This window comes from Quercus robur, chromosome 4, assembly GCF_932294415.1.
Source record: "Quercus robur chromosome 4, dhQueRobu3.1, whole genome shotgun sequence".
NCBI lineage: Eukaryota > Viridiplantae > Streptophyta > Magnoliopsida > Fagales > Fagaceae > Quercus > Quercus robur.
In genome coordinates this window covers 52,100,481-52,111,089 of record NC_065537.1, presented here as the reverse complement: position 1 = coordinate 52,111,089, position 10,609 = coordinate 52,100,481, and the positions used below count along the sequence as shown (strand labels likewise).

The window sequence follows — 10,609 nt, the reverse complement described above, 5'->3', positions numbered from 1 at the left end:
AAGAAAAAATGTATATTAAAAAAATGATATGTAAAATTATGAAATATCAAAAACTTGTGTGGCATAATATCAAAAGGTCACTTTATGTGACTTAAATTCGAACTCGATCAAGTGCGTGTGTTAATTTAACTAGATCTTTGCTAGTTCTTCATCCTTAACTTTCCTATTTCTGTGGGTTTTAGTTAACTCAACTGGTAAAATAAATTATTAATTATCGTAAAATAAGAGATCTGAGATTCAATTCTTACTAGGGGTGTGCAGAAAACCCACCGACCCGCCAAACCCGACCCAACCCGACCCGACCCACTCATATTTAATATATATTTAAAATATATTTTATATTTAATAATTTAAAAAAAAATCAATTGTAGGGCACTTTTATATATATAAATATATATTATATATTTAATAATTTGCATTTCCTCAATTCCTTCTACTAATACTAATTTAATATATATATATATATATATTATAATTAATAAATTTTTTTAAATAACCAATTCTTCCTATCCTATATAAAAGCCAGTTAGTTCACACAAATTTTAATAAATTACTATTATTGTTTAGTCATTAGTGTTGAGCCTTCAAGGAGTTACATTGATACTAATCTTTAGGTTTTTTTTAAGATATTAATATTTATATTTTTTTTCTACTCAATTTAATAATAAATAAAAAATTGTCAAACCCATGGGTTCAACCCGACCCACGTGGGTTGGGTTGAATTTATGTGATGGGTTGGGTTGGGTTGAATTTTTTTTGACCCACCATGGTGGGTTGGGTCAAAAAATTTCCTCAACCCGACCCATGCACACCCCTAATTCTTACCTATAGCAAAAATTAATAATAGTCATTAAAAAAAACATTAATTATACTCATGTTGTCAGCCCAAATAACTTTAAAATGAGTTCAAAAAATGTTGGGCCTAAAGCCGAAACTTCAAATACAATAAGAGGGGCCCAAGGTTTCATTCCAAGATTTCCAAAGGTTATCGAAATGACTCTTTGAGCCTTACACTTGTCACGTAAATATCGATCATGCCACTGACCTACAAAAAGGTTTGCGAAATCCCAGTTCTTTTAGCCGACCTCTGTGACTCTCTCTCTCTCTCTCTCTGTGCAATGGCGAAAGGTGACGATGCATTGAGGAGGAAGAGAAACAAAGCCAACAGGAAGAAGGAGAGGGACTCTTCGGCTAAGGTCTCTTCTCGGGTCGCTGCCATCATCGCCTCCAAGAAGCGCCGCAAGTCAGGCAAACGCCGCATGTGTGAGGTACCTTCTTTTTCGCTTCTTGTTGTGTTTTGGTAACTGGGTTCTGGAGTTTGGGGTTTTTGGTTATGTGGGTCTGTTTGGTTGCTGAGAAATATGTTGGAAAAAGATGGAAACTTGATTGAACTTGGTCTTGTTGTTTGAAGATTGGTATTTTTAGATGATTTTCTATTATGAGCATTGGGTTTTGCAGCATGTTTTCATTAATATGCTCTGTTTGGAAGATGAGGGATCCTGGAAAAGAAAAATAATTGAAAAAATTGGTCTTTGATTTTGAAGTTTTTTTTTTTTAATGAATTTTATTCAAATGGGTTAGGAAGCAATGATTCATTAAATAGATATATTAAATGGAAATAGAAGACTAATGAGTAATGAAACTCGAGAACTTTTTTTTTTTGGGTTCTTTTAAAGATTGTTAGTTGGTTTTTTTGTATGTAATTTAGTTACATTATGGCTTTGCTAATGGCACTTGGACAATGCCTTTGTTTCTATGATATATGGCTGCGTCTATCACGAGAATTTGGTTGTATGTGGAAGCACATATGCTCTGATTGGTTTAGTGAAAAAATATTATGGAAAGTAAATTAAGATTTTGAACTATACGGTTTCAATTTTGGGCAGTGTTGGTAAAAGCGCGCTTAAGCTCAAATAGCGAAGCCCCAAGGCTCCAGCACTATTTGCCTCAAAAGCTAGGCTCATTCTTTTTTCTTTTCTTTTTTTTTTTTTTTTTTTTTTGATAGATAACGTAAAAATATTATTAATTAAAGTGCCAAACCAAGTACATTGGGGATGTACTATGGGGCCACAACTTAGGAACCAAAATTACAATGATCAAGAAAAACAGGAAGGGAAGAACAAGAAAAATGAAGGACCACACTCCACTCAAAGAGAGTGAGCAAGAAAAAAGACTTAATCTCTAGCAAAGAACATTCACAACCCTCAAAGCTTCTAGCATTCCTATCATGCCAAATGCACCATATCAAACAATGAGGCACTAATCTAGGCTCATTCAAAGAAGCACACTTTAGGTGCGATTTTTTGCACTTTTTCAAAAAGCTCAAAGTGCACCTTTTGGCGCTTTTTTATATATTTTTTTAAAAAAGTAAAACTAAATAAAAACTATAGGATCTTGACATTATTGATATAAACTATCGATTTGACATATTTTTAGTGTAACTTATATATATATATATGTGTGTGTGTGTATATATTTATTTATTTATTTTGAGTGTAACTTGTCCTAAAACCCACAACCTCCCAGTTCTTCTCTATTTTTATTTCTATTTTTTCTTGATTTTTTCTCCTTGAAACAGTAACCCACTCAGCTTCTTCTTCATATTCTAATTTTTACCCTTTTGGATATCTGCTCGGTACCAATTACCATATTGCTATGTCCTCATATTCTTAGGTCATTCATGGAAAAAAAAAAGTATGATATAATATATTTGTGGTAATGGTTTAGTTACTTTAGTGGTTGATGTTGAACATAGCAAACTAATTCTTATAGACTTATAGTCATTAAGTGATTAAATTATTAACTAATATTACTAATTAGTCATAGGGAATTATGGATATTGGAGATTTAAGAAAGAATATTACAAGGAAGTACTCATATCTAGTTGATCCAAAAATAAAATAAAATAACTTGACTTGCAATTTTTGTGTTAAAATTGCAAAAGTAGGGCTCTAAATGTTACATGAATTATATAAAAAATTTTATTTCAATTTATATTATAATTTGATTGTTGCATTTCTCATTAATAATTATTTTTAAATTTTTATAAAAATGTACACTTCACTTCAATCAGGCTTGCGCTTAAGTGCGCCCCTCGCTTTTACCAACACTGATTTAGGGGCACAAAACAGACAACCGTATGGCCTAGTTGGCTGTGGTTTTTTCAGAGTTTAATAACAACAATAAGAAACTTTTCATCTAAAACAAGTTAGTTTATCTAGCTACCAAAAAGATGGTAGTTTTTCTCTGATTTTGAGTTATATGAAATGAGAATTTTTACAAAAGAGATGCTGTGTTTTATGTTTATCTGGTTTCCAATAAATATATATATATATATATATATATTTTTTTTTTTTATATTAAGGTGAATGACATGTGAATCAAGGAAATGCCTGAAAATACATATTTATTTGGAATTAAGTACTAGTGATAGCTGAAAATAAAATTTTTGGTTACACTTGTTCTCTAATGGAATTTGTTGCTTTGGATTACCCAGGCATCTTTGGTCCTTATGAAAATTTCCAATTTCATATTGTCCGTAAAATTCTTGCAATTATGTGATTTAGATCTTTGCACATTAGATTCACTGAAGCTGTGGAAAATTAAGAAAATGTGCTCTTTATTTTGTCTTATGATCTGATATGGCTAATATTAATTTATGCAAGTCTTTGTGATTATTTTGTTCGTTTCCCAAGTCAATTATCATATATGATGACTCTGTGTTGACATTACTATCCTGACATTACAGGGGATGTGCTTTACCCTTCCTACTCCTGAGGATCCTTTCAACAACAGGCATGATAAAAAGAATTTTAAAAGAAAGGGACGCAAGAACAAAATTCCTTCCCAAGAGGATGAGGAGGATTTTGTTAAAGGGAAGGGTGTTGCACTGGGGAACGAAAAGCAACCTAGCAATCTAGAAAATGAGAATGTGAAGGTTGTGGATTTCATGGATGATGAAGAAGGTTTAGTGATTTCTGTTAATGATATGGGACAGAAATGTCTTGTTGACCCGGAAGAAAAGGTTCAAGTGATTGAGAAGGAAGGTAACCACGGTCAAGATAGGTGGGCCTTTGAAAACTCAACTCCATCAAAGTTTCTTTTTATGTGCTTGAATTCAATAGAAAATGCATTGCGGCATGATGGTACCTACATTAGTGAAGAGGAAAAGCCTCTATTTGTTAATGATTGGGGAGTTGAGTTCTGGAAATGTTATTCAGCTGGGAAGGATATTTTGGAGACAAGTGGAGCTTGTTCTTCCATAGAGCAAATTGCTTGGATTGTTTCCATTGCTGCTGACACGATTGCAAGAAAGGAGAAAGAAGGTCAATCTTTTGCCAGTCCCTTTCTCTTATTCCTTGTACCATCCCAGGAGAAAGCTGCTAAGGTTTGTGAATATATATATATATATATATATATTCTTTACTATTCTCAACCTTAACTGTTATCCTCTTCTCTTACTGCCCAATGGACTTTTTTGGTTTGAGTCATAAATATTTTCTTTAACTCTCTAGTCAGTACCTTAATTTGGGGGTGCTTGGAAATTCTATCATTTGTTAGTCTTATAGACATTGTAAATGCTTAAATGAAAGGGTGTTTTGCCTTTGTCTTTCTGCCTTAATAATACTCTCCATCTGCAGAAAAATTTTGATAAGCTCTAAAAGCTACAAAATTCGAATGATCTTATCTCATTTATATGGAATAATAAGGAAACTAATTTGCATTTGCCTGTGGGGTATGTAGCGTATGAAGCCATTATTTATTTTTTGGTGATATATTCTTTGTCCTCCAATATTATGTGCAGGTTCGCTCAATCTGCAAGCCTTTGAAGGCTCTTGGAATACATACTGTGAGTATACATCCAGGTGCATCCTTGGATCACCAGATTCAAGGGTAAGTATGGAATTGGCATCTGTGTTTTTATAATGTAAAGTGGTGATGAGATCATTAAAAGGTAGCTTATGCTTGCATTTGGTAATATTTTGCATGTTCGCATAATTACAACCCACTTTCTATTGCAAGTGGATGTTCTTTTAATCAAACATAAGCTGTGTTTGTATGCGTGCACCATTTAGGCATGCACTTGTGCCTAACTGCATGGGTGTACTTGTTTATTTATGTCTGTATGTATGTACATAGTTTTTAATTTTATGCCACTGTTACACACCCAATGTGCACTGCTGTAACAGTCTTCTTGTTTAAAAACTGTAAGTTTTTCTCTTCCTTTTCATTAAAAGTTTATTTTGTATTTGACAGTTTAAAGAGCTGTGAGCCTGAGTTCCTTGTGTCTACACCTGAGAGGCTACTGGAGCTTGTTACATCTAAAGCCATTGATATATCTGGTGTCTCCTTGTTGGTAAATTTTTTTTGTTGAATATGTAGTACATATGAAAAATAAGTTTCCTTTCTTACTCCCCTTGTATGTGTTTTCACCTGTGATGATTGTTTTACTGTTTTTTAGTTACCAGCTTGTCCCTTGTATAATAAATCAAAATGGTAATTTAGGCTTAGTTATAATATTGAAGTATCTTTATTATTACAGATTCATCTGAAAAGCTTATCTATGGCATTTCTTATGTGGAATTTAATGTTTTGGATGGGTGATATGCAAATGTTAACCATGTTTGCTTGTGACCATCTGCGCAGATACTTCTACAAGCAACTCATCCTGTAATTTATTCCAGTTCTGTTTACCATGCTTCATTGATACTTGTCCCAAATTCACAGTTTTTCTAATTCTATAAATGTATCCACAACTCCATGAACTAAAGTCACCTCAAATGTCAGGATTGAAATTTTTTTGGTCTTGATGAATTAGGAATATGATTATACACAGAAACAAGTGAAGGTTTTGGGTCATACAACTCTTTTAGAGTGAAAGATTCCTTCTCTAGTGCTCGTGTGACTGAAATTGATTAAGTCAGTGATGTGGTTTCCAATATAACTGAGTGTGTTCCTGTGTATGTTTTGATGATCCTCATGCTATCCAGGATCTTCTCAAGATTCTTTGTATCTTTGTTTCCATTTTATGTTTTATACATACCCCATCCATTTTCTGCCTTTTTTTTTATAGTTGATGAGCCTTTGAATGATTGCTGTATGATATATGAATTGTTCTTAAATAGTTGGCAAAATAATGTCTTCTGTTACTATAATAAAGCCGTTGATTGTAATGGGAATGCTACTTCAAGATTGGTCTTCAATTTCTAATTTAATGTTGTGATGATTGTACAGGTTGTTGATGGGCTCAAACCTCTTTCAAATGGAGGTTTTTCTGATATGATAAAATCAATTAGGAAATCTATAGTGGGAAATCCCCTTACTGTGGTTTTTGATGATTGTTTTAGCCATACCTCTGTTCCATTGGTTCAAAATCTTCTGTTGGGATCAGCTTTCAGATTATCTCTTAATGATGCCATTACCAGTCTAAGTTCATGCATTATCCAGTCTGTGAATGTATGCGCCTCGGAAGAAGAAAAACTATCAAAGGTATGTTTGTGTTTCCATCAGTATAATCTGCAAGAATTCTTATATTGCACAGATAAAAGTGCCTGAAAGAAAATCTCTTTTTCAAGGGACTTCATTGTTTGCTTTTGCTAGATGGAATTAGAATGAGACATTTCTCCTTATTCTCATAATGCTTGTTTTACATATATATTCTATTGTGTTATATCAGATACTATATAATAAAAGTTTTCTTGATTAGTTGTGGTTGAGCTAAGCAAAGTCTAAAATGCACTTTACACCCTGAAGTTTGGGGTCACTTCTTGATCGGTCCCTTCACTTTCAAAACTTGCAGTTTACACCATCAACTATTACCTCTTTTCATTAACTCACCCAAAAACATCATTTTTCTTTAGGTGAGAAAAAGTATTATTAAAGGACTACTTTATGCAAGAAAACATAAAGCAGTCAAAGATTACCAAAAAAAAAAAAAAATGAAAAATATATACAAGAAAAAAGCGAATCTACAAACATCAAGAGAGATTCGCTAGTTGGAGTCCCCAAACCCAAGACCAATCAAACAAGGTGCTAACAAAGGAGGCAAGACTGATTTTCTGAGCTCTCCACATCCTCAAAAGTATTATTATGGTGCTTCTTCCAAATAAACCACATCAAACACAACGGAGTCAAATTCCAAATGTGAAGTGTTCCCCAACCAATTCTTCCATCCAAAAATAAGATATATCACCTTGGTAAAACCCAAGAAATACTAAAAGATTTGAGGACAAAATGCCACAACTAATATGCCTTCTTGCGATGGATCATTAAATGATCCCCGGTCTCTCCACTACACCTACACATACAACACCAATCTACAATAGGGAAAACGCTTCTCCTCAACTTATTACTAGTGAGTATCTTCCCCCAAGCTGCAGTTCAAACAAAGAATGAAACCTGTCTGGATACCATGACCCCCCATATACCTTTCCAAGGGAAAATAACCTAAGAGGAACCTCTTAATGCATTATAATATGAGCGAATATCAAACATTGTTTGGTCAGAAAATTGACATCATTGTAATAGGTGAGATTGTAAGTTTTGAAGGTTGAGGAACCAATTTAGAAGTTGACCCAAACTTAGAGGGTGCGGTGTAAAGTGTATTTTAGCCAAAAATAAATCAGCAAACATTTTAAATTTGTTTCATGGAGAAATAGCATTTTATTCCATCTTACATTCTGTTGGGCAATAGGACAATGGTTCCTTGAAATGGCATCTTCTTACAATCATTGATTTTTGCAGTGCATCCGAATTCTGGACGAAGCTTATTGCAATAAACTCTACTCTCAGCCTTTGAAGGTGCTATATATATGTGATAAAGATAGCAAGCTCCATGAGTTAGTCACTGCTCTCAAAGTCAAGGATTATTCCATATCAACTGGTCCATCATGTACCATATCAAATTTTGAAAACAGGTGAATGGAAAATCCTGTTCTTCTTCTTCTTCTTCTTCTTCTTATTATTTTTGATAAGTAAACCCTGTGCGTATTTGCCTGTTGAAAATATAAATTCTTGTTTTGAAATGCTCCTGCGATTTGTTCATGCATCTTAGTTTGGTTAGTGAAATTTGCTTAAGTCAAGCCTTATCAATCTTCATAATAATTTTTTGATCTTTTCGTCTTATTTTGGTTGCATGTTGTAAACCGTAAGGCTTGCAGATAAAAGGTAGAAATTTTTATAGTGAATGTATTGGAAAATTTAAATGGAAATTACAAAAACTGGCCTAGAATTTATGCACTGTTTCAGATTTAGGTTTGAGGTAGTTAATTTTTTCAAATAAAGTCCCAAACTTATGAAACCATTTCAATTTGAAGCCTCCATTCATCTATGCTATTCTGAGCAATAACAGAGCAGAAAAATACTGAATACCTTCACCTAGGTAACTAGTTTTTTTTTTTTTTTTTTTTTTTTTTTTTTTTTTTTTTTTGTTATAGAAGATTCGTTCACTTTCTTACTCTAAGCAAAACTCTCTCTTTCTTATCAGATCTTTCTCTAAACCCTCTGTGTTCCATGGCTGCCAAATTGATTTATGAACATACCATAGGTGAAACACAGAATTTTATCAATGGCTTCTTGCTTTTCAGTCATTTGTTATTGCCCAAAATAATGGAGATGGATGGAAGCTTCAAACTGAAGTGATTTCATAGTTTAGGACTTTAATTGACAAAATTAAAACTTGGGAATGTGTATTATCTCAGCCATTTTTATGTAATATCCCCCCAAATTCAAATATGTTATTTAGGACAACACTGATAAGTGGAATTCTGCTATTTACCATGACTTGTTAAAAAATGGTTGGCTAAAGGGCTGCAAGTGAGCAGTTGTGGGGTTTGGATTTTTATTTTTCTGAGGCAAAAAAAGAACTAAGTTTTGGGTCTTGAACTTAATGTGCTACAAATAATCTACTTCTTTTCAAAAAGGTTTTAGGGTGGTAGACTTGAAGGGTCAATGGTGTTGAGAGGAACAAGGGTGTGGAAGTGGGGTTTTGTATACTAAAGAAAGGTTTTCAGCAAATGGAATATTCTACTAGTAAGAATTAAAGAGATGAATGTGTCATTTTAGAGAAGGATGTTTTAACTTTAGGCCTCACACCACTTCTACGGTAGGTTGCATCCCAGGATTCTTCAGATCCTCACCTTAAATTGTAATAGAGAATGGAGCTTTCCATGTTACATTCAAATATACCTATACTCCAAACAAAAATTTTCAGCTGTAGAAGTTTAATTACAGTTATCTATTCTTTCAAATAAAAGTTTAATTACTGTTATTTATAAAGGATTGCTAAATTTCTTGTCAGTTCTCTGCAGCACAAAATCTGATGCTTAGAACTATTCTGCACATATAAATAATGTCTTAATTGTGTACTCTTGATTTTGACAGCAAAAAGAAACCTCCAGTCTCTATGATCAATGTTGATCAGATAAGTACTGCTAATTTAGAGGAGTATGAGATTGTAATAATACCAAGTTTTGAACTACCAATAGAGAGTTATGTGCATGTTCTCACGAAGATGGCCCGCCACACCGTCAATGGCGCGTTGCACAGCTTTGTAACTAAAGAAAACTCTGCGCTTGCTGGACCATTGATTGAAATCCTTGAACAATGTGGGCAGGCAGTGCCTGAAGCTTTAAGATACTTGTAGCTTACATCATCCATGTGGCAACAATGAAAGTTGGATATGCTTTTATCACTGAGTCATTCTTTCAAGGTCCCACGTTATCTTTACCACAAGCATAAAATTGCTTTGTTTGTTCATTTAGTGTCTGCCTGACTACTTTTGCAGCAGTTGATGAGAGTATTAGAATGTCATGTTCTTATATGATTTTGAACTAAGGCAGAGGTCAATTTTGAGTCTTGATAGATGGTATAGGAAATTAGCAATCTCTCAAATCTCAATTATCAGTGTATTGAAGAGCCTTGGTTTTGTTGATTACCAAAGGATAATGTCACAAAGTTTTGGTCTTTGAGGATAATCATGAAGCAATGTATATTCTCTTATGCCCAAAATGTCATTTCTCCCGATTCTATTCTTCAAGTTGAGACATTACTAGTGCTTTTCTCAAATCTGACTTTGACAAGAATATTAACAATTCCAAACGTATAATAGGCAAAAAATAATTTGAATGCGCTGTAACTTAAAAGTAGGAGAAAATACAAGCAGCAATTAATGCGACTATGCCATAAGAACCAAATCAAACTATCTTTCAAAATCTGAACATGGTCACCTAAAGCTGCATAAGATCCTACTTCTGTGTATTCTTGATCCTTATTTTGGAAGCAATTAACTATAGAATTTTTACATATTCTTGTACAAGATGATGATGGTTTTTTGAGTTCTTTCACTTCTTCTATCTGGTAGATTATGACTGCTTGCCAGATTTGCAAGGATCTATTACTTTTTTTTTTTTCCACCCATTATAGTCAGCCATATTAATAGTTTTTGTGGCAGAAGTTGTGCATTTTTGTGTGGTACTAAACTTTTTGTAGGTATTATAGACAAGTTTGTGTTGTCTGAGTGCCTATATTGATTCTTATGATTTTGATAAACTGCTTTACATAACTTATAAAGGAATGGACGCTTATGATACCTTATAAGGAATGGACTGGA

At 33.4% G+C, this 10,609-nt stretch overlaps 1 protein-coding gene across 1 annotated transcript; it reads left to right on the top strand.

Annotated features, from left to right (window-relative positions):
- The first annotated feature begins 1,062 nt into the window (after positions 1–1,062).
- Positions 1,063–9,999, top strand: LOC126722924 (DEAD-box ATP-dependent RNA helicase 5). Its single transcript, XM_050426084.1, has 7 exons — positions 1,063–1,268; positions 3,749–4,387; positions 4,805–4,893; positions 5,257–5,356; positions 6,235–6,489; positions 7,744–7,916; positions 9,382–9,999. Exons 1-7 carry the CDS (start codon positions 1,119–1,121, stop codon positions 9,641–9,643), a joined length of 1,668 nt encoding a protein of 555 aa, XP_050282041.1. The 5' UTR covers positions 1,063–1,118; the 3' UTR covers positions 9,644–9,999.
- Positions 10,000–10,609: the final 610 nt, after the last annotated feature.

What these genes read in the sequence shown, in the direction of transcription:
- LOC126722924 (XM_050426084.1), top strand. Translation starts at nt 1,119, where the DNA reads ATGGCGAAAGGTGACGATGCATTGAGGAGGAAGAGAAACAAAGCCAAC. An exon ending in TATCTGGTGTCTCCTTGTTG is followed by an intron (nt 5,357 to 6,234) that starts GTAAATTTTTTT and finishes ATGATTGTACAG; the next exon opens with GTTGTTGATGGGCTCAAACC. An exon ending in ATATCAAATTTTGAAAACAG is followed by an intron (nt 7,917 to 9,381) that starts GTGAATGGAAAA and finishes TGATTTTGACAG; the next exon opens with CAAAAAGAAACCTCCAGTCT.